The sequence below is a fragment of the Antedon mediterranea genome, chromosome 1 (genome assembly GCF_964355755.1).
Source record: "Antedon mediterranea chromosome 1, ecAntMedi1.1, whole genome shotgun sequence".
Taxonomy (NCBI): Eukaryota; Metazoa; Echinodermata; class Crinoidea; order Comatulida; family Antedonidae; genus Antedon; species Antedon mediterranea.
The window spans coordinates 1,107,821-1,131,985 of NC_092670.1; the positions used below are offsets into that span (position 1 = coordinate 1,107,821).

The following is a 24,165-nucleotide window of genomic DNA, read 5'->3' on the forward strand; positions in this document are numbered from 1 at the left end:
TTCACTGTATCTTTAACTTATTCTCATTTTACTGCAGTAAAGACTTCACTGTATCTTTAACTTATTCTCATTTTACTGCAGTATATCATATTAGACTTCACTGTATCTTTAACTTATTCTCATTTTACTGCAGTATATCATATTAGACTTCACTATATCTTTAACTTATTCTCATTTTACTGCAGTATATCATATTAGACTTCACTGTATCTTTAACTTATTCTTATTTTACTGCAGTGTATCATATTAGACTTCACTATATCTTTAACTTATTCTCATTTTACTGCAGTATATCATATTAGACTTCACTATATCTTTAACTTATTCTTATTTTACTGCAGTATATCATATTAGACTTCACTGTCTCTTTAACTTATTCTTATTTTACTGCAGTATATCATATTAGACTTCACTATATCTTTAACTTATTCTCATTTTACTGCAGTATATCATATTATACTTCACTATATCTTTAACTTATTCTCATTTTACTGCAGTATATCATATTAGACTTCACTATATCTTTAACTTATTCTTATTTTACTGCAGTATATCATATTAGACTTCACTGTCTCTTTAACTTATTCTCATTTTACTGCAGTAAAGACTTCACTGTATCTTTAACTTATTATCATTTTACTGCAGTATATCATATTAGACTTCACTATATCTTTAACTTATTCTTATTTTACTGCAGTATATCATATTAGACTTCACTATATCTTTAACTTATTCTTATTTTACTGCAGTATATCATATTAAACTTTACTATATCTTTTTTAATAGAATAGAATAGATATACTTCCAATTTAGAACCCTTTTTTGTAGCAAACCTTCTGTGTTTATTTGAAATTAATCTACTAAATTAAGATTGTAAATACACTGAACGTACAATGAAAGGTGGGTGGTGGTATCTACAGCAGAGTGCAACTAAAAACCTGAAGGCTGGCTGTGGGGATCGTGCAGATTTCTGAGCTCTGATTGGTTACTTTAAAAGCAACAATGTGAATATGTATGAGCACAAACGATTTAAATGTGCCTATTGAAACCGGCTTATCGCGGCCTCTCGCTATTGGTCAAAAGCAGGATGACGGATTAACATTACGCAATGAGAATGCGCGTTATTATGTTACACACATTATATTTAATAGTTATAAATTTGGCAAGCACGCACAGCGTTATCAACTCTTATCGTTACCAGACTTCTTATCCGCCGTTTGTCTTTTCATCTATTTTTAAGTTCTAACCCCATCGTCTGTTACAATTTATGTTTTATATTTTACGTGGTAATATGACATTGTGTAACGAACGGATCGTCAAACTCAAATGTATAAGTGCATTTTTTATACTTTATATAAATACAGGTAAGGATTAATATGTTTTAACAAATAAAAAGTAGGTCTACCTTTTCTGACGTTTAATTTGATAAAAATAGAATAAGACTGTTCGTAATTAATTTGAACACGATACGCGGCATCGTTAAAAACAATCGCCAGAAGTAGAACTAGCCATAAATTCACCGAACCAGCCGGCTTTTGTTTTGTTAAAGATATAGGCTAAAAAATAGCCTAAAAAATGTTTACATTTTAATCTCACATAATATCTATTCACTTTGACCAAAAATTAGATAGAACAAATAAGTTTACTTGAAAAACTGTAATAATTTAATTTAAACTCTTTATTTTGTCTCTTTTATAAGTGAAATCGTTATTTTATCGTTTTTTTCTTCAAATATGAATAACTTTATAAGAACTACAAAATAGCCTATTCAAAGTCTGATTTGTTTAATCATCATTTTTCATGTTTTGCGGGGACAATGTATCTTTTAAAATGGTCTATTTCACGTTTTTAACTCAATTCTTTCGTTCAAGAGAATCAAAATGTTTATTCTTTTTGCTTAAAACATTTTTATTTTAGGAGTGCTGTGCGCAACATGGAAACGCTATAAATATAATGCGTATGCAGCATTTGAAAGCCGTGTTTCTTGGACTACCGCGCTTCAAAGATGTGAGGATGAAGGGGGATCGTTAGCTTCTATAACCTCATCTGGTGAAAATAGTTTCGTTTTTTCGTTGGATTTCGATAGTTCTTATCTCTGGGTTGGATTGAATGACAGAGGTAATGAAGGTAGTTTGCGGTGGACAAATGGAGCATCTGCAAGTTATACAGGTAAGCGATGTAGGACTATTTTAGTTTTGGCATCCAACAAACTTGTAAAAAGAAAAGAAAATGTAGTTACTTAAGAGTATTTGAGCATTAAGCGCTATGTTAGAACGATGTTTTTATGCACAGCCTATAGAGATAAAAACATACACTAACAGGCTGAGATAATTATGTATTATTTTATTACGAATTATTATCATTATTGTATTATTGAATCGTTATAATCAATAACACACACGTCGTCGTCACATTGTGATCGGTTGCGCGCGCAGTGTCTGTCACCCCCAGGGCAATCTCATGACACCTACCTACTCCTGAAAGGAAACCCATATTTAACCTGTTTGTAACATATAAGTATATTATTTTTTTAATAATTAGCCTACCCTTTTCTAATATGATCGCAATACGATATTAAAACTTTGTTACATTTAACGGCGTGATGTTTGCACATTAGTGAATTATAAATGTGTACAGATTTGCACATTAACTTGAGAGTTCCATGTTTGAACAAGTAGGCCTATAGTTGTTTGCACACTTGTGATTTTTGCACATTTCACGACTCAACAGGCCTACCTTTTATTTTCGGAAAACTTATAAGAGTACAGTATGTACATTTTATATAGGCCTATGTTTCCTTTTGTTAGATTGGAATTCACTTTACACTAGTTATAATTCAAACTCAAGAGATTGCTTAGCACTGAGAGATCGGACCTTTAAAACTGGCGCTTTTGGCGTTTACGTGTACACTAATGTCAAATATTGGTCCATGTTTGACTGTAGCAACGATTATTACTACGCGTGTGAAAAAGGTAAATGTTTGTCTTATGGATGGTATACATCCAAATTCAATTTGTATCGTATTTCTATAACGTATATGTTTATAATGTTATGGTTAGAACTTCAACCTAGATTGCAAGATCACCTTGCAGTGGATGGCTTGTATGAATCGGATTTTAATTCTATAGCAACTTAGCTATGTACACCAAGAATGAACTGCTATACTAGGCTTAATAAAATCAACATCATCTTAATATCAAGCTTATTTAAAGCGTCGGTGGTACTGGTGACCTGAAGTTTCTTCACAAAGTTTAGGAAAATCAACCAAAGTAAAAAGACAGAAACCTGTCCTTACAATGTTCTTCCTTCTGAGTTTAAACATTCTATTATTTTCATTAATTTTAAATAGAAGCAACCAGATTATAAAATAATGCCGCTTATGTTTAGTGGAACCTCGAGTAATATTTTTCAAAAGAGTGTTATTTAACAAAGCTCATTCAGTGAGTTTCACTGTTAGAAGTATTTTAACAATAGCTATAGTAGTCTAGTAATTATGACCATGTATAAACATTTCAGATTACGACGAATGTGCCAACAATGCGGATGAATGTGAAAATGGGGCTACTTGTGTGAACAGGGATAATGGCTACGACTGCACATGCGCTGATGGATTCACCGGTGACCATTGCGACAGCGGTAAGTATTCACATTTGCACAATCATCAACACGGTACATTGAGATCTGTAAACCAAAATATAATCACAATTATATTATGGGTTTGAGATGGATGGATGGCTACGGATTGTTATGGTTAGGATATTGATGGAACAAGTTGGACATTTCATTATTATATTTATTATTACAGATATCAATGAATGCATCTCAGCAAATACTTGCAAAAATGGAGCCACTTGTTCCAACACATTTGGCGATTACAACTGCGCATGCGTTGATGGTTTCATGGGTAAACGATGTGGTTCAGGTAAAGTATAAAAACAGAGTACATATGTGATATATCTCAAGAAATGTAATGTATTCACCAGTTTTAATGTAATATTACCTTGAAATTATCGATTTTTTATAGATATTAATGAATGCACAAATTCCGATTGTCAGAATGGCGCCACCTGCGTCAACACACCTGGAAGCTATACGTGCACGTGTGCTGATGGTTTCAGTGGTCAACGATGTCAATCAGGTAGTCATGGTTCACACCAGAACATTTTTTATTATTTTAATGTAAAATATAAACATTATAAAATGACTCAATCGATTGTAAATGTGATTTCATTTGTTTTGTCTTTTATGAGGTCTTCCAACTTTTATTCTTCTCAAATAATATGTAACAGTAGTTTACAAAAGTAATATTGCACATTCAAATGAAAGGAAGACTTTTATATTTTTAATAACATTAATCGTTATGATTACTTTTGTCTCTCCATTAAATTCATTTTTAAATAATAACGTTAATACAGATTTCTTTTCATATGCGCAAAAAAGGCCTTTTTTCCCAAATTTATAACATTAATGAATTAAATGTTTAATCAATATTCAATAACATTAATGAATATTCAATCAAATTAGTGAATATTTAAAATTATCATATTTTACATATGTGTTTCAATAAAAAGCCTCAAGAACAATGACTTTGTGAATTAATAAACATTTCTATGGAATCTAATAATGCAAATTGTATGAAATCCGATTAAAATATACTAAACAATATTGCTAATGTGAATTTTGATTGAATTGATAACCCGTGCTCTTGTGGTATTTCAACTCTTGTATATTATAATTTCAGATATCAATGAATGCAACTCTGCAAATACTTGTCAAAATGGAGCCACTTGTTCCAACACACTTGGTGATTACAACTGCGCATGCGTTGATGGTTTCATGGGTAAACAATGTGAATCAGGTAACCTTATGTCGATTTATTTTTACCAAAACTGTGTCTCATAACTACAATTTAAAAGATATTGTCCCCCAGAAAAATATAAACGTGTTTGTTGAATATGCCATTTCAATGCCACATAATATTTATTAATTTTCACGTCAGAGCATGTTAAGAGTAAAAAAAAAACGAACTACAGATTAATAAGATACATAAATAAAATATGCTCCTTAATGTTTGAAATTCAAGATATCTCATTATTTAGTAAAGGACAACGTCCATACAAAAAATAATAATAGATATAGTTATAACAGTTTAATGTTTGAAATCTTTTATTAGATATTAATGAATGCACAGATCCAATGAAAGAATGTCTGAATGACGCCACCTGCGTCAACACACCTGGAGATTACACGTGCACGTGCGCTGAGGGTTTCATTGGACAACGATGTGAATTAGGTAAGGTATAGTTCACACTAAAATACAATAATATAATATTAATGAAAATACAAAAATATAGATAGTAAATGTAAACTTATAATTTCCCAGGTAAATTATGTTTTAATTATACTTTTGCTTTTTAGATGTTAATGAATGCATGAATTCATTGGATGATTGTCAGAATGGCGCCACCTGCGTCAACACACATGGAAACTACACGTGCACGTGCGCTGAGGGTTTCATTGGTCATCTATGTGAATCAGGTAGGTATGGTTCACAACAGAGCTTAGTTTTATGTTTTCAATTTGAATTCCCGGCAAAAATCTTCTTTCTTTTATAGGCCTACTTACATTCGAACACGATAGGATTGTTAGGCTAATTAAATTATAATATGCTGCCTATTTGAAAAAAAGCTAATTATTACATGTGTTTTGCAGACATCAATGAATGTGACAACTCAACAGACACTTGTAAAAATGAGGCCATTTGTTCCAACACTTTTGGTGATTACAACTGCGCATGCGTAGAGGGATTCACTGGGAAACGATGCGAATTAGGTAAGATCTGGTTCACTCCAGAGCATATTTTAGAATCAAGAACTAAAAACAAGAAATGTAAAGATACTTAAAAATGCCTTCTTGCAATGTTTGAAATTCAAAATATTTAATTTTTTTTTTAGATGTTAATGAATGTAACAATTCAAATGATGAATGTCAGAATAACGCCACGTGCGTCAACACACCTGGCGATTACAACTGCACGTGTGTTGAGGGTTTCACTGGGCAACGATGTGAATCCGGTAAGGTATACTAAGGGCCTGTTTCTATTGAAAAATAAAAAAAGAACGGTTTTTTGGAAACCGGTTTCGGCTGTTGTTTATAAATAAAGATCGCGTTGCAGCTCAAATTTTACTCCAATAAAACCGGTTCCGTCCATGTGCGTTCGTTATGAATGACGTCATTATATACACCACAATGCAGTTCGTTAGGCGGAAGCGCGATTTGATCGAGGTCATGTTTACTTTTTTTCGCATAGCGCGATCCCCAAGAAATAGCATCCATTTCATCATAGAAGGGGGAATTATTACCTGAAACTTTATTGTGGTCCTTGGTTAAAGTATAGGTACGTCGCACCCTCTGATATTGTCAAGTTGAACTCGTCTATTTTTCACACGCTTTACAATATTCTTAAAAACATGTAGGCCTATAATACTGTACGCGAGTCTTTCTTCCGACTCCCGACAAGTCTTCTTTCCTTCACATATTTTTTACGAACCTCGTAATGGCATCGGTCAACATTTTTTAGTTAAATAAAATACTCACTATCTAGAGAAATAAAAATGACTTAGGCCTAGGTCCTATCGCGCGAGTTTGACTGCGAGTTGACCGCAATCATCCCAGTGCAGCAGCAGACTGCAGAGTTCAGTTTTTGGGGTCAAATTGAGACCGCGATTGTGTTGCAGCTAAAAATTGCTCCGCGGAAACCGGTTTCAGAACGGTTCTCTGCGATCGAGACCGCAATCAATTGGGGTTTTTGAAACCGTTTTTAAGATCGGTTCTTTTTTGTGGTTTTTTGTGGGGACCCATTTCTGCTGGCAAGAAAAAACGGTTCTTGAAAAGAACGGTATTCAAAACCGTATTCTCTGCTCTATAGAAACAGGCCCTAACTTCCATAACCCGTTTTCAGTCCGGCATTGAAAACAAAAAGTAGAGTAATTGAAGTTTTATAACTCCAGGTGTAAACATATGCAAAATTGCCCTTTTAATGTATGTTAACGAGAAAATTGTCTTTGTTGATCGTTTCGGAAATTCATTGCTCGCATAAAAATATATAAGTAATATAAAATTACAATGTAGATATCTGGAAAATATAAAACAGCAAACATGAGTAAAAAAGATAGCATTATCAAAAACATATATTATTATTGTCAAATTGGTTACATTTAATTTAATTTAAATTATAATTAAAAAGTTCAATTGTTATGTTGGAATTATTATTATTTAAAGATATTAATGAATGCACGCAATCACTGGATGGTTGTCAGAATAACGCCACGTGCGTCAACACACCTGGAAACTACACGTGCACATGCGCTGAGGGTTTCACTGGCCATCTATGTGAATCAGGTAGGTATGGTTCATTTCAGAGTACACTTGTAATTATTGCTCATCACAATTTTAAATTACAGTATTGCATAATTGTGTATTGCAGATTTCAATGAATGTGAAAACTCAACAGATGCTTGCAAAAATGGGGCCACTTGTTCCAACACATTTGGTGATTACAACTGCACATGCGCAGAGGGATTCATTGGTAAACAATGTGAACAAGGTACGGTTACCGCTAGAACACTTTCTAAGAAAAAGTCGGAAAACAAGAAATATTTTGAAAGTATTTTCTTTTTAGATGTTAATGAATGCATGAATTCAATGGATGATTGTCAGAATAACGCCACCTGCGTCAACACACCTGGAGACTACACGTGCACGTGCGCTGAGGGTTTCATTGGTCATCTATGTGAATCAGGTAAAGTATTGTTCAAAACATACCTTTTTTTTAATTTGATCGACACCAGCATAAATATTTATCAACATAAAAAGGTAATACAGTTTTTTTTTCTAATGTGTAAAATGTATTTTATTCTGTAAACTACAATTTTAAACTAATATTTGTATTTCAGATATCAATGAATGTAACTCAACAGACACTTGTAAAAATGGAGCCACTTGCTCCAACACATTTGGTGATTATAACTGCACATGCGTTGATGGTTTCACTGGTAAACAATGTGAATTAGGTAATCTTATGTCGGTTTATTTTTTCCAAAACTGCGTCTCATACAATTTTAAAGACATTTTTTTCCCTGAAAAAAATTAATTAAAATTTGTTTGTTGAATATGCCATTTTAATCACATAATAGTAATTCACTTTGACCAAATTGAATGAACAAAATTTACATGAAATTGTCTGTCGGACCCTGGGTTTTTGCTTAAATTTAACAGTTTATTTTTTCATTTATAAGTGAAAGCATCTTTTTTATAGTTTTTTTCCTGTGAAGTGAATAACTTCATTAAAACTGCAAAATGGTCTATTCAAAGATATATAATAACCTTCATTTTTCATTTTGTTTTTGGGTGGGACAATACATCTTTAAAGTAGCTACTATTTGTATTTCAGATATTAATGAATGTAACTCAACAAACATTTGTAAAAATGGGGCCACTTGTTCCAACACATTTGGTGATTACAACTGCGCATGCGTTGATGGTTTCAATGGTAAACAATGTGAATCAGGTAACCTTATGTCGGTTTATTTTTACCAAAACTACGTCCCATACTACAATTGTAAAGATATTTGGAAAAAAAAATTTATCTGGAAACAAGTCGAATTGTTTGTCAGATAATGGGTTTTTGGTTAAATTTAACAGTTTATTTTTTCTTATCATAAGTGTAATTATTATTATATTTTTTCCCCTATGGAAGTGAATAAATTTATTAAAACTGCTTTTCCTACGGAAGTGAAAAACTGCTAAATGGCCTATTCAAAATCTGTCAACCTTTACACATCTTCAAAGTAACTACTATTGTATTTTTTGATTGATTGATTGATTGATTGATTCTTTTATTTTTCACACAACATTCATAAAAATATAAATAAAAAATTAAGTACAATAAAGTGTGAAAAACAAGGTAACCACAAGCAAGCAAAGCTTTTAATCTGTGGCACCCTAACTTAAAATATAAATTTACAAATATATTACAAAAATGTTTTCATGTAGTAAATAAATGAACGAAAATACAACGTACTATAATATAATATATATATATATATATATACTTCACAGACTCAGAATATATACGAAAATGTAATTAATTAAGTTAATGTTAGACATATTTTACAAATGTTGTTTTCGCAAAGATATATTGTTTCTTTATAACTATTAATGCATTTATTTAGTAATAGTTTTTTAAATATTGATATATATGGGTAACTACTATTGTATTTCAGATATTAATGAATGTAACTCAACAGACATTTGTAAAAATGGTGCCACTTGTTCCAGCACATTTGGTGATTACAACTGCGAATGCGTTGATGGTTTCACTGGTAAACAATGTGAATTAGGTAATCTTATGTCGGTTTATTTTTACCAAAACTGCGTCTCATACAATTTTAAAGAAATTGTTTTTTTCTGAAAAAATTAATTAAAATGTGTTTGTTGAATATGCCATTTTAATCACATAATAGTAATTCACTTTGACTAAATTGAATGAACAAAATTTACATGAAATAATTGTCTGTCGGACCCTGGGTTTTTGGTTAAATTTAACAGTTTATTTTTTCTTTTATAAGTGAAAGCATCTTTTTTATAGTTTTTTCCTGTGAAGTGAATAACTTCATTAAAACTGCAAAATGGTCTATTCAAAGACTTTTAATAACCTTCATTTTTCATTTTGTTTTTGGGTGGGACAATACATCTTCAAGGTAACTACTATTGTATTTCAGATATTAATGAATGTAACTCAACAGACACTTGCAGAAATGGAGCCACTTGTTCGAACACATTTGGTGATTACAACTGCGCATGCGTTGATGGTTTCACTGGTAAACAATGTGAATCAGGTAACCTTATGTCGGTTTATTTTTATCAAAACTGCGTCTCATACTACAATTGTAAAGATATTTTCCCCCTGGAAAAAAAGGTGTAACATCACTTTCAACAAAAATTGGAAAAACAAAAATTATCTGGAAAAAAGTCAAATTGTTAGTCAGATAATGGGTTTTTGGTTAAATTTAACAGTTTATTTTTTCTTTTCAGAAGTGAAATTATTATTATATTTTTTCCCCTATGGAAGTGAATAAATTTATTAAAACTGCTTTTCCTACGGAAGTGAAAAACTGCTAAATGGCCTATTCAAAGTCTTTCAACCTTCATACATCTTTACAGTAACTACTATTGTATTGCAGATATTAATGAATGTCATTTACCAGCTACTTGTCAAAATGGAGCCACTTGTTCCAACACATTTGGTGATTACAACTGCGCATGCGTTGATGGTTTCATGGGTCAACAATGTGAATCAGGTAACCTTAACACTAAAGCATGGCATTCCATACTTACATAATACAGATGATGGAACAACAAGTTTCAGAACGTTGATTTAGGTGTGTCTGTACGCACACAGTTTGCCTGCCACCAATGTCACTGAATACATCAATATCCTTGGTCTTAATCCTCGTTTAGAACTAGTTAAGTTGTTAATTAATATATGGTTAGCTTTGTTTATTAAAGTCAGGCTGAAATTGGACATATGCCCTACTTTAAATATAATAGGATCATGGACTGCACTCCCGAGACTGTATTGGTAACAGGGGCGGATTGTTTAAAAGGGAACTGCACTCCCGAGACTGTATTGGTAACAGGGGCGGATTGTTTAAAAGGGAACTACACTCCCGAGACTGTATTGGTAACAGGGGCGGATTGTTTAAAAGGGAACTACACTCCCGAGACTGTATTGGTAACAGGGGCGGATTGTTTAAAAGGGAACTACACTCCCGAGACTGTATTGGTAACAGGGGCGGATTGTTTAAAAGGGAACTGCACTCCCGAGACTGTATTGGTAACAGGGGCAGATTGTTTAAAAGGGAACTACACTCCCGAGACTGTATTGGTAACAGAGGCGGATTGTTTAAAAGGGAACTGCACTCACGAGACTGTATTGGTAACAGGGGCGGATTGTTTAAAAGGGAACTGCACTCCCGAGACTGTATTGGTAACAGGGGCGGATTGTTTAAAAGGGAACTACACTCCCGAGACTGTATTGGTAACAGGGGCAGATTGTTTAAAAGGGAACTGCACTCCCGAGACTGTATTGGTAACAGGGGCGGATTGTTTAAAAGGGAACTGCACTCCCGAGACTGTATTGGTAACAGGGGCAGATTGTTTAAAAGGGAACTGCACTCCCGAGACTGTATTGGTAACAGGGGCGGATTGTTTAAAAGGGAACTGCACTCCCGAGACTGTATTGGTAACAGGGGCGGATTGTTTAAAAGTGAACTGCACTCCCGAGACTGTATTGGTAACAGGGGCAGATTGTTTAAAAGGGAACTGCACTCCCGAGACTGTATTGGTAACAGGGGCGGATTGTTTAAAAGGGAACTGCACTCCCGAGACTGTATTGGTAACAGGGGCGGATTGTTTAAAAGGGAACTGCACTCCCGAGACTGTATTGGTAACAGGGGCGGATTGTTTAAAAGTGAACTGCACTCCCGAGACTGTATTGGTAACAGGGGCGGATTGTTTAAAAGGGAACTGCACTCCCGAGACTGTATTGGTAACAGGGGCAGATTGTTTAAAAGGGAACTGCACTCCCGAGACTGTATTGGTAACAGGGGCGGATTGTTTAAAAGGGAACTGCACTCCCGAGACTGTATTGGTAACAGGGGCGGATTGTTTAAAAGGGAACCGCGCTAATAATAACATATTAATACTTTGTCCAAAATAGATGCATGTCCCAACGCCTCTCCAAACCTAGATTGTTTAATTTAATTACTTATATATTAGTAACTTTCTATCCTAGACATAGATGAATGTTCAGACTCTACTGATAAGTGCGTGAATGGCGCCACGTGTGTGAACACGCAAGGAAGTTACACCTGTACATGTGTTCATGGGTATGCAGGCATTTACTGTGAAGTATGTGAAATAAGTAAGTAAACACTCGATTTTTGGTTATTATGTTTTCTTGTAAATATAGTGCCCCTATTCATCCATAGCCTATTCATCCAGTACCGTAGCCTATTCATCCATAGCCTATTCATCCTGTAGCCTAATCATCCAGTATAGCCTATTCATTCAGTAGCCTAATCATAGTCTATTCTTCAAGAAGCCATTTCAGTTTTAAACCAAAAAATGTATTTAAAGTTTTGTATTTACTGTAGGCCTACTCTTTATTTTAAGAACATCGGAGGGGCACGAAAACGGTCAATGCAGACGGTCATCCGGTTTGTCTTAAACCTGATAAATTAGCCAAGTTTACAGTTACCAAAAAGTTGCTGAGAAGTACGATCGAGTGTTTTCAGTTTTGCCTTAAAGTTGGTCATTGTGACAAAAACAAGCCAACGAACGCGTACCAAGTTCAGAAGACGTCAGCAGGAGTGATGTGCCATTTGGTGGAATATGATGGTGACTCAGCTGGGTACATCAAAGCTGATGGTTGCACTCTCTACTAAGATAGAGACAGACGGTGACCCAACTGGGTACATCAAAGCGGCTGGTTGCACTCTCTAGAGACAGACGGTGACCAATCACAAATTATGTATTTATCATAAATTATGTATTTTTCACAAATTATCAATCAAATACAGTACACTAATGTTTAGATAATGTTTAGATAATGCTTTAGTTTATTATAAATTTATGTTTTTATATTATAATAATCATTAATATTTTATCCCGTTTCAACATTTGACAGTGGATCATGCAGGTATAATTTTTTAATAAATTTTATACCATACTAGAGTGAATACAAGTTTTTTTGTTATTAAACTTCAAAACACTACCTTTTCTTGTTCTATATTAAAAGTAATTTCAAATGTATACCAAGTATAATATAAAGGCACAATAGGGAATAGAAAGATTAACAATTATTAAATTATGAATTAAGAGACGTTTACTATACTTTAAAATAAATTTAATGACAAAAAAGATTAACGTTTTGGAACCATCATTGAACTATTGTCAAGAACAAACGAGTAAAATTAACAACTATCCAAAATATAAAGCACCAAAGGGTGACAAGAAATACCTAAATAATTAGTTACAAGACTGAAAAATCTAAAAGATAAGCTCCTCCTCTCGATAATTATTTAATTTTATTGAGTGATTTTGTTTGTTAAGAGATGGTTTCAACTCTTTTATCCACAGCATTTAATTAATTAAGCAATCGAATTTATATTTTCACTTAGACAATACTTTGAAATAATTGACTGTATCAGTAGGACTGATTTCTTAGATGTTCTCTTATGATACCTTTATTGTGTTCATTAATGCGTTGATAAAGGTGCCGACAGGTGTAGCCGACATAGCTTGCATCACACACAACGCATTGCTGGTTAAGCGTGGTTCCCACTAGCGACGCAACACAAGGACGTAACGCAACGCAAGTGAATTGACCAATCACAAGCGATGGCTTATTCACTCGTGATTGCTAACTGTCTATAACTTCGCTTGTCATTGGTTAAAACGCTTGCGTTGCGTTCTTGCGTTACGTTCTAGTGGGAACCACGCTTTAACAAGCTTGGGTTTCCTTTCTTTTGATTTTAAGATTATTATGAAATCATGCCAGTATATTAGGACGATAGGCGAAATCATGCCAGTATATTAGGACGATAGGCGAAATCATGCCAGTATATTAGGACGATAGGCGAAATCATGCCAGTATATTAGGACGATAGGCGAAATCATGCCAGTATATTAGGACGATAGGCGAAATCATGCCAGTATATTAGGACGATAGGCGAAATCCTAATATCAAAAGAAAGAAACCCTAAGCTTGTGTTGTGTACTATCATTCCGCTTTTTCGTTACAGATTCATTTCCATGACTCTCGTTCGCATGTGATTGGTCACATCACTTAAGCTTGGTTCCCACTAGAAACGCAACGCAACGACGTAAGCGCAACGTAAAGCGTGGTTCCACTAGCGACGCAACACAAGGACGTAACGCAACGCAAGTGAATTGACCAATCACAAGCGATGGCTTATTCGCTTGTGACTGCTAACTGTCTATAACTTCGCTTGTCATTGGTTAAAACGCTTGCATTGCGTTTACGTCCTTGCGTTACGTTCTAGTGGGAACCAAGCTTTAAGCGTGGTTCCCACTAGAACGCGACGCAGCGACGTATTGACGCAAAGTAATGTATTGCGTAATCACAAGTGGGAACCGACCGATTTCACGCGGGCGGGGGCAAACACAATTATTGAAGGGCATTTTGTTACGTTGCATAGGTTGCGTTACGTTGCGTCGCTCAGTGGGAATCAAGCTAAAGCGATGGATCGAACAGTAATTGTCATTGACTTGCGTTGCGTATACGACGTCCGTGCGTTGCATCTCTAGTGGGAACCACGCTTTGCGCTTACGCTTTGTCCCTAGTGGGAACCACGCTTTGCGCTTACGCTTTGTCTCTAGTGGGAACCACGCTTTGCGCTTACGCTTTGTCCCTAGTGGGAACCACGCTTTGCGCTTACGCTTTGTCTCTAGTGGGAACCACGCCTTGCGCTTACGCTTTGTCTCTAGTGGGAACCACGCTTTGTCTCTAGTGGGAACCACACCTTGCGCTTACGCCTTGTCTCTAGTGGGAACCACGCTTTGCGCTTACGCTTTGTCTAGTGGGAACCACGCTTTGCGTTTACGCTTTGTCTCTAGTGGGAACCACGCTTTGCGCTTACGCTTTGTCTCTAGTGGGAACCACGCTTTGCGCTTACGCTTTGTCTCTAGTGGGAACCACGCTTTGCGCTTACGTTTTGTTTCTAGTGGGAACCACGCTTTGCGCTTACGCTTTGTCTCTAGTGGGAACCACGCCTTGCGCTTACGCCTTGTCTCTAGTGGGAACCACGCTTTGCGCTTGCGCTTACGCTTTGTCTCTAGTGGGAACCACACCTTGCGTTTACGCTTTGTCTCTAGTGGGAACCACGCCTTGCGCTTACGCTTTGTCTCTAGTGGGAACCACGCTTTGCGTTTACGCTTTGTCTCTAGTGGGAACCACGCTTTGCGCTTACGGTTTGTCTTTAGTGGGAACCACACCTTGCGCTTACGCTTTGTCCCTAGTGGGAACCACGCCTTGCGCTTACGCTTTGTCTCTAGTGGGAACCACACCTTGCGCTTACGCTTTGTCTCTAGTGGGAACCACGCTTTGCGCTTACGCCTTGTCTCTAGTGGGAACCACGCTTTGCGCTTACGCTTTGTCTCTAGTGGGAACCACGCTTTGCGTTTACGCTTTGTCTCTAGTGGGAACCACGCTTTGCGTTTACGCTGTGTCCCTAGTGGGAACCACGCCTTGCGCTTGCGTTGTGTCTCTAGTGGGAACCACGCTTTGCGCTTGCGTTGCATCTCTAGTGGTAACCACGCTTTGCGTTTACGCTGTGTCTCTAGTGGGAACCACGCTTTGCGCTTGCGTTGTGTCTCTAGTAGGAACCACGCTTTGCGCTTGCGTTGTGTCTCTAGTGGGAACCAAATGCAACACAATGCCTACCAGTAATATACTGATAAATGCGAATCTATAACTGATCAAATGATACTATGGCAACCTATAAAATAATAATAATCATCAGAAAGATTTCCATGGCATAAAAATAAGACAGCAACAACCTAGCCTACATTGTAACAGATGGTCAAACTTCATCAAAAGCCTGTATTGTAATTTTTGATATATTCCTTAATTCAATATGCAGTAAAATAATTGTATACGATGTTTACGATGACATCAATTAATTCAATAAAAAATCCTTAAGAAATAAATGAACCCTTAATGTTTGCACGGACACATATCTATTCTGTGTAAATAACAATAACAAGCTATAACCTTATTACTGTAATACTAATGCTAATAAAAAACGAATTATTCATGACTGCACTAAGTGTCACCTCTGTTGGTTATATAATGGTTTTTCTTAATAGGAAAAGGTATAAGAATGGGTAGTAAAGAACATGCAGCCTACCATCAAACATGTTTCCCACTAGGCGAATTCATTCACGTGAATTAATCTTTAAACACTACGTTCTAAGGAGAATTTAGTCGCGCGAATATGATTCTTGAGCAGCACATAAAACGCGAGACATCTATTTGATACATTTTAGGCCTATATGTCATATGGCTCTGAAGCACGACAACCAATCTGAGTTCAGAAGTGATCGAGTACAGAAAGATTGGCCTTATTTGAAAAGAGACTTTAAAAACTTGGTTCTCACTACAGACGCAACGCAAGGAATTAAGCGAGTCGACCAATATTCTAACAGTCGCTTGTCATTGGTCAACTGGCTTACGTTGCGTCCTAGTAGTGGGAAACCAAGCTTCAATCAAGACTACTTTTTGTTATGCGATAAAAGAGCTCATGACATTTCGGCTTCAGATTTCACATACTTGTTTTAAATTAAATCACACAACCAAAATACTGTAGAGCTAGCAAAACAGAGTTGGAGGAGCAGAGTCTTCACATCTGAAGTTGGCTCCAAATACGAAGAAGAAGAAGAAGAAATCTTTAACTTACAAAATTACCAATCAGAACTCATGAAATTTCGATTTGCGCTAATAAAATTAATTCACCAAATAAAACATCAGACTACATATAGTATTGTTATGTTTTCACACTTGGTTTTAGACTTCACATAGTTTTCTTTACAATGGACATGCACTTAGGAAAACTTTTTTCAGTGTTGGATTTTCGGGGTGTAATGAAACTCATTCTGACTATTTTCTTTTATAACTAAGGCTAATTTAGTGGATTTTTAGCAAGTGTTTGGAAATTGATCTAATAATATCATTTTGCAAAATAACATAGGCCTAGGGTGGAAGGTAAAGGAACAACATAGCAAAATAACATAGGCCTAGGGTGGAAGGTAAAGGAACAACATAGCAAAATAACATAGGCCTAGGGTGGAAGGTAAAGGAACAACATAGCAAAATAACATAGGCCTAGGGTGGAAGGTAAAGGAACAACATAGCAAAATAACATAGGCCTAGGGTGGAAGGTAAAGGAACAACATAGCAAAATAACATAGGCCTAGGGTGGAAGGTAAAGGAACAACATAGCAAAACCTAAATGTTTGCATGTGTAGACCTACAATGAATCTGAGAATAATAAAAGGTGGGTATGATACAGGGTATCTACCTGGGCAGCCTATTCGTCCGAATAGACAATGTCCGAGCTATGATTGATTGCGCACCAAAAGTATAAATAGACGGAAACATGAATACGCATGCGCATAAACCAACAATTTAGATTCGCCTGAAAAAAAAACAAACCTGTTTCACCATTGGGCAAAATACATTTACGCATGCGCATTTTGTAGATACATTCTTAATAATAGTTATTATGCCAACCATAAACACAACGTCGTCAGTTCTGATAGTTACGAGACTCCTGATCGGCCGCTACGGTTTCTTCATATTTTATAAGTTGAAACCGCATCGTATATTTACAGTTACAATTTGTGTTCATACTTTACGTGGTAATATGTGCAACGAAAAACGATCCGTACTGAGTGTCAAGATTTGGAAAAACACAAGATACAAATGTATACTGACATTGTTTATAGTCTGTCTACATACAGGTAAGGGTTTAATCACAATCAAATAATAACTATAGGTCTATTTAGTTCTTCTGATAAAAATATTGCCCCCCCCCCCCCCCAAAAAAAAAGATTTCGGACGTTTAGCCTGTAATAAAGACTAAGACTAACTCCCACAAATTTGAAAGCATGCGAATAGACAGAGATTCTGAAGAAATCACCATTTCACGTTTAATTTCAATTCTACCTAATAGTTTTAGAATGTAGAGAATGTTCAGGTGATATATCAAAAGTGTCTCTCTCAGACAATAATAAAAGAAAGAAAAGGAAAACAGAATAAACGAAAATCTTTTGTCTATTTTAGGAGTGCTGTGTGCAACATGGAAACGCTATAAATACAATGCGTACGCAGCCTATGAAATCCGAGTTCCTTGGACTACCGCGCTTCAAAGATGCGAGGATGAAGGGGGGTCGTTAGCTTCTATAACCTCATCTGGTGAAAATAGTTTCGTTTTTTCGTTGGATTATGATAGTGCCTATCTCTGGGTTGGATTGAATGACAGAGGTAATGAAGGTAGTTTGCGATGGACTAATGGAGCATCTGCAAGTTATACAGGTAAGCGATGTAGGACTATTTTAGTTTTGAGTTTTGGCATCCAACAAACATTGTAAACAAGAAAATGTGGATACTTGAGTATTTGAGCATTAAGCGCTATGTTAGAACCATGTTTTTATGCACAGCCTATAGAGATAAAAACATCCACTAACACACTGAGATAATTATATATTATTTTATCACGAATTATTATCATTATTGTATTATTGAATCGTTATAATCAGTAACACACGTCGTCGTCACATTGTGCGCGCAGTGTCTGTCACCCCATGGCAATCTCATGACACCTACCTACTCCTGAAAGAAAACCTATAATTACCCTATTTGAAACAAATAAGTATATTATTTTTTAAATAATTACCCTGCATCCTCTTCTAATATGATCACAATACGATGTTAAACCAACTGCGTTTTTACATTTAACGGCGTGATGTTTGCACATTAGTGGATCATCAATTTGTAAAGATTTGCACATTTGAGAGTTCCATGTTTGCACAAATGTGGTTGTTTGCACATTTGTGACTTTTTGCACATTTCACGGCTCAAGAGGCCTACCTTTTATTTTCGAATAACTTATACGAGTACAGTATACACATTTTATATATGTTTCCTTTTGTTAGATTGGAATCCACTTTTTACTAGTTATAATTCAAACTCAAGAGACTGCTTAGTACTGAGAGATCCGATCCTTAAAACTGGCGCTTTTGGCGCTTACGTGTATAATCATGTGTACTATTGGGGTATGTTTGACTGCAGCAACGATTATTACTACGCGTGTGAAAAAGGTAAATGGATGGTATACATACAAATTCAATTTTTCAAGTGTTTCGTATTTCTATAACATATGTTTATAATGGTATGGGTAGAACTTCAACCTAGATTGCAAGATCACCTTGCAGTGGATGGCTTGTATGAATCGCATTTTAATTCTATAGTAGCTTAGCTACACCAAGAATGAAATGCTATATAATAATACTGAATTATAGGCTTACTAAAATCAACATCATCTTAATATCTAGCTTATCTAAAGGCAGCGTCGGTGGTACTAGTGACTAGTGAAGTTTCTTCACAAAGTTTCGGAAAATCAACCGAAGTAAAATAACAGAAATGTGTCCTTACAATGTTCTTCCTTCTGAGTTTAAACATTCTATTTCATTAATTTTAAATATAAGCAACCACATTATAAAATAATGCCGCTTATGTTTAGTGAAACCTCGGGTAATATTTTTCAAAAGAGTGTTATTTAACATTAATAGCTAGTAATCTGGAGTTAATTAAGACTATGTATAAACATTGCAGATTATGACGAATGTGACAACAACAAAGACGAATGTGAAAATGGGGCTACTTGTGTGAACAGGGATGATGGGTACGACTGCGCATGCGCTGATGGATTCACTGGTGACCTTTGTGACAGCGGTAAGTGGGCCAGACATGATCGCAATCATCAACTATCGTACGTCATTTTTGATCTGTAATACACAGAAATAATCACAATATCAGAATGTACTTCAACAACTATGTAACAAAATATATTAATTAATGTATTCATAATTTTGAAATCCGTTATCACGATGATGGTCGTCGCGATGATGGTGATGGAGGGATACGATGAAGGGATGGAGGGATATAGGCCTACGATGAAGGGATGAAGGGATGGATGAAAGTGGAAAGGATGGCCCATGATTTATGAATATCTACACATGAATATTTGTTATTATATTTATCATTACAGATATCAATGAATGTAGCTCAGCAAACAGGTGCAAAAATGGGGGCACTTGTTCCAACACATTTGGCGATTACAACTGCGCATGCGTTGATGGTTTCACGGGTAAACGATGTAAATCGGGTAAGTAAGGATATAACACATTTTGAGTCAAAACAAGAAAATAGAGAGTATAATACATAAATTTGTCTTTTGATGTTTAAAATTCGAAATATCTCATTTCTTAAAATAAAGATGTTGATGAATGTACGAATTCAATGGATGATTGTCAAAATGGCGCCACCTGCGTCAACACACCTGGAGACTACACGTGCACGTGCGCTGAGGGTTTCACTGGGCAACGATGTGAATCAGGTAAGGTATTGTTCACACTATTACACATATTAATTTATTTTTTTGAATTTTATTCGGTATATAAAAATATATTACAAAACGACAGTCAAAGACTGAAATGAATTGTATTACAAATAAATAAAAATTAGTTAAAATTGCTATAAAAATAGAAACATCCTATTAAAATTAAAAATCGTACCATAAAATTATAAAACATACATCAAAAAACCTCAAAACATTCACTTATTACATATCTAAAAAAGAGCTAGTGGTGCCTACTAATTATATCCACCATGGTGGGAACTGGAGACGACCTAAGTCTGCTGGTTTTACAATGAGGTACTTCTAGGGGGGGGGGGGGGAGTATTTCTCTAAACAGCTCGGATTTTAATAAGCCTTCCCCGAAAGAGAACACCAGTTTGTTTCTTCTCTCTACAAGAGTAGGTAAACCAGTAACAGACAATGCATGATCATAGCACAAATAGTTGTTACCTAGCATGATTCGCAATTTGCTCTCTTTTGTACCTTTTCAATAGACTTGGACATATTTTTAGTGATAGCGCCATGCCAAACAGGGGCAGCATATTTTAAAATAGGTCTTATATAAGCCATCAAAGTCATCAAACTTTTTTTTTTTTTTTGTCTCACCTCCTGCAAGTATATATGATAGTACATATACTATACCCTTTACGTTTGTCCTCTTGTTGTGTTTGTATTGTCCTGTAGCGTAATTGTGTATAAAAAAAAAATATATATATATATATATATATAATATTATTTCTACTACTTTAATTAATATTTAATTATTGTCTATTGTAATTGATACAATTATTAGTGTATTTTGTACTGGTGAAACCAGGCTTAAAGCTCTATATTGAGCTTATTTGGTCTTTTCCAGGCTTTGCATTTTTTTATTTAACACTTATTATGTAAAAATATTAAGTTTGATGCATTGTGAAATAAAAACGAACGAACGAACGAACGAATATAAATAGTCAACAGATCATTAATTAAGATTCCAGCTTTCTTTAAAATGCACAAGGAAAATAAACGTCTAGAAGCTCTAGACACAATGTTATTAGTGTTAAGTTCCCATTTCAGGTCATTTTGAATGATTACACCAAGAAGCGTCATGTGATCAACTACTTGTAAAATGGAACCACTCAGACTAAAAGAAGGCGATATAATATCATCCGACTTGGGTGTCACGAAACCTAAGACCACGAAAGCTAAGACCCCCTAAGACCTAAGATCACGAAAGCTAAGACCCAAGACCTAAGATTACAAATTCTAAGATATACTACAGCTTAAAAACAATACTTGTTTATCCATACATAATTTTAAACACAGTAGGTTTCATTTATTACCATAAATATAATTTAATACCACCGCAAAACATAGATAAACTCACATTATTTTCGCCCGTTGAGTAAATGTATATTTTTTCTTTACAACAAACAAACTTGATGGGGTGTTTGTTTGTATATATTTACTCTATTGTGTTGGTTCAGAGGATGTTTTTCTTACGCACCTGCCTTTCTTGTATTTTGACTCCAAATTTGTTGACTAACTTTATCCTGAACACCATCACTTTAAAATTAGGACTTATAAGTACTTTCAGAAGGAGAAACACATAATAACAAATAATAAATCCTTTAAATTTATGATTTTACAGATGTGTTTCTTTGTATACTGTAATGTAACTCCTCGAGCTCCCCATGCTCAATGTTTTTGTTTCTATGGAGCGCCAAAAGAGCAACAATAATAGTACAAGTATAAAAACAGAAAGAAAACGAAACAAAAAAACTTATCATGATTTTTGAATTAAAATTTATTTGCCAGTATTTATTTCCTCGTACTTGCATGATTATACTATTATCATTACAATTTTGATTTTACATTGTTCCATCCACACTGTAGATGGACTCCACAGAGTTTTCAGCCCTCTATATAATTTTTGCTCTTTTGACGTTCCATAGAAACAAAAACATTGAACATGGGGTAGGCCTACTGTACTGTAGGCTAGTCATTTTGTGTGCGAGAAAAACGTCTGTAAAATCATCAATTTAAAAATGTATTTGTTACTTTTTATGTGATTCTTTTTCATGAAAGTGCCAATTCTAAGGTGTGGTATTCAGAATAAATGTTGGGAGTTAAAATACAAGGCAGGTGCGAAAGATAAATACTTGTAATCTTAGGTCTTGGGTCTTAGCTTTCGTGATCTTAGGTCTTAGGGGGTCTTAGCTTTCGTGGTCTTAGGTTTCGTGACACCCCATCCGACTTGTCCTTAAGAAAATTGACAACCAAGATATGGCATTTGGAGGGTTTGGGTATCATATTATTGGATGAACACCAAACACTCAGACCATCTAAAAGGGATTGCATGGAAGGCAAATCACCTTTGCGAACGGCCTCCCCAAGGGTGAGGTCATCCACATATTTCCATTGTCTGCAGCAATCAACACAAGCATCGTTAATAAGTAGGCCTACTGTGAAAATTCCATGCAATGGAGTCCAAGCAATGTCCCCTGTGGGACACCACAAGGGTCAGTGACTTGGAAGATGACAAAATCCCAGCAAACTTGGTGTTGAGAGAACGGCAAGTGAGAAAGCTGCAGACGATGGGAATTATGGACATTATGGACGACCTCACACCAAGTTCAATCAACCTATCAATCATCAATAATATCATTATGATCAACACGATCAAAAGCTTTAGTAAAGTCAGTGGCACATAGGTTTAAGTCATGAACATTAATGAAAAAAAAAGAAGAAATAAATGAATTATTATGTTTGAAATAAAATTTCGCTTTAGATTTTAATGAATGCACAAATTCAGTGGATGATTGTCAGAATAACGCCACCTGCGTAAACACACCTGGAAACTACACGTGTACGTGCGTTGAGGGTTTCACTGGACAACGATGTGAATCAGGTAGGTATGGTTCACACCAGAACATGGTTTTAATTTGATTAAGCACAGCAAGTTTGCTGTTTATTTTTTCAGGTAAAAAATGGAGTTTATAGGCCTACTGTGCCTACATAAAAATGGCCTAATGTTGAAACTATAAAATAAAGTTGTTTTTTTATAGATTTAAATGAATGTGACAAGTCAACAGACGCTTGTAAAAATGGGGCCACTTGTTCCAACACATTTGGTGATTACAACTGCACATGCGCGGATGGATTCATCGGTAAACGATGTGAATTAGGTAAGGACATTTATTTTAACAGTCAAGTGTTGGGAGGGAGTCAAGTGTTAGGAGGGAGTCAAGAAGTGTGGGGAGGGAGTCAAGAAGTGTGAGGAGGGAGTCAAGAAGTGTGAGGAGGGAGTCAAGAAGTGTGGGTAGGGAGTCAAGAAGTGTGGGGAGGGAGTCAAGAAGTGTGGGGAGGGAGTAAAGAAGTGTGGAGAGGGAGTAAAGAAGTGTGGAGAGGGAGTCAAGAAGTGTGGGGAGGGAGTCAAGAAGTGTGGGGAGGGAGTCAAGTGTGGAAAGGGAGTCAAGAAGTGTAGGGAGGGAGTCAAGAAGTGTGGGGAGGGAGCCAAGTGTGGGGAGGGAGTCAAGAAGTGTGGGGAGGGAGTCAAGTGTGGGGAGGGAGCCATGTTGCCAGCACTCTCACTAAATGGTTTATATATTAAAACATTACTGACTTTCTACCCAGACATAGATGAGTGTGCCAACTCTATTGATAGTTGCGTGAATAACGCCACGTGTGTGAACACGCAAGGAAGTTACACCTGTACATGTGTTCATGGGTATGCAGGCATTTACTGTGAAGAAGGCCTAGGTGAAATTAGTAAGTAAACAACATACTCTTAATGATCATGTCTCTTCTGTATGATGTCGGTCAAGATGTGTGCTTCCATTAAGAAAGTCTTCTTGGTAAACTTCCATCTACATCTCTTGTATTCAGGGGCGCAGCC

At 35.7% G+C, this 24,165-nt stretch overlaps 1 protein-coding gene across 1 annotated transcript; it reads left to right on the top strand.

The window, feature by feature from the left end:
- The first annotated feature begins 9,786 nt into the window (after positions 1-9,786).
- LOC140052590 (cubilin homolog) lies at positions 9,787-14,390 on the top strand. The gene is made up of 4 exons (XM_072098212.1): positions 9,787-9,899; positions 10,245-10,361; positions 11,858-11,986; positions 12,238-14,390. Exons 2-4 carry the CDS (start codon positions 10,340-10,342, stop codon positions 12,507-12,509), a joined length of 423 nt encoding a protein of 140 aa, XP_071954313.1. The 5' UTR covers positions 9,787-9,899; positions 10,245-10,339; the 3' UTR covers positions 12,510-14,390.
- The last annotated feature ends 9,775 nt before the right edge of the window (positions 14,391-24,165 follow it).

Bases quoted from the DNA above. Each gene is read 5' to 3' on its own strand.
- LOC140052590 (XM_072098212.1), top strand. From the start codon at position 10,340: ATGGGTCAACAATGTGAATCAG. The intron at 10,362-11,857 runs GTAACCTTAACA...TTTCTATCCTAG, and splicing joins GGGTCAACAATGTGAATCAG to ACATAGATGAATGTTCAGAC. The intron at 11,987-12,237 runs GTAAGTAAACAC...CTTTATTTTAAG, and splicing joins CTGTGAAGTATGTGAAATAA to AACATCGGAGGGGCACGAAA.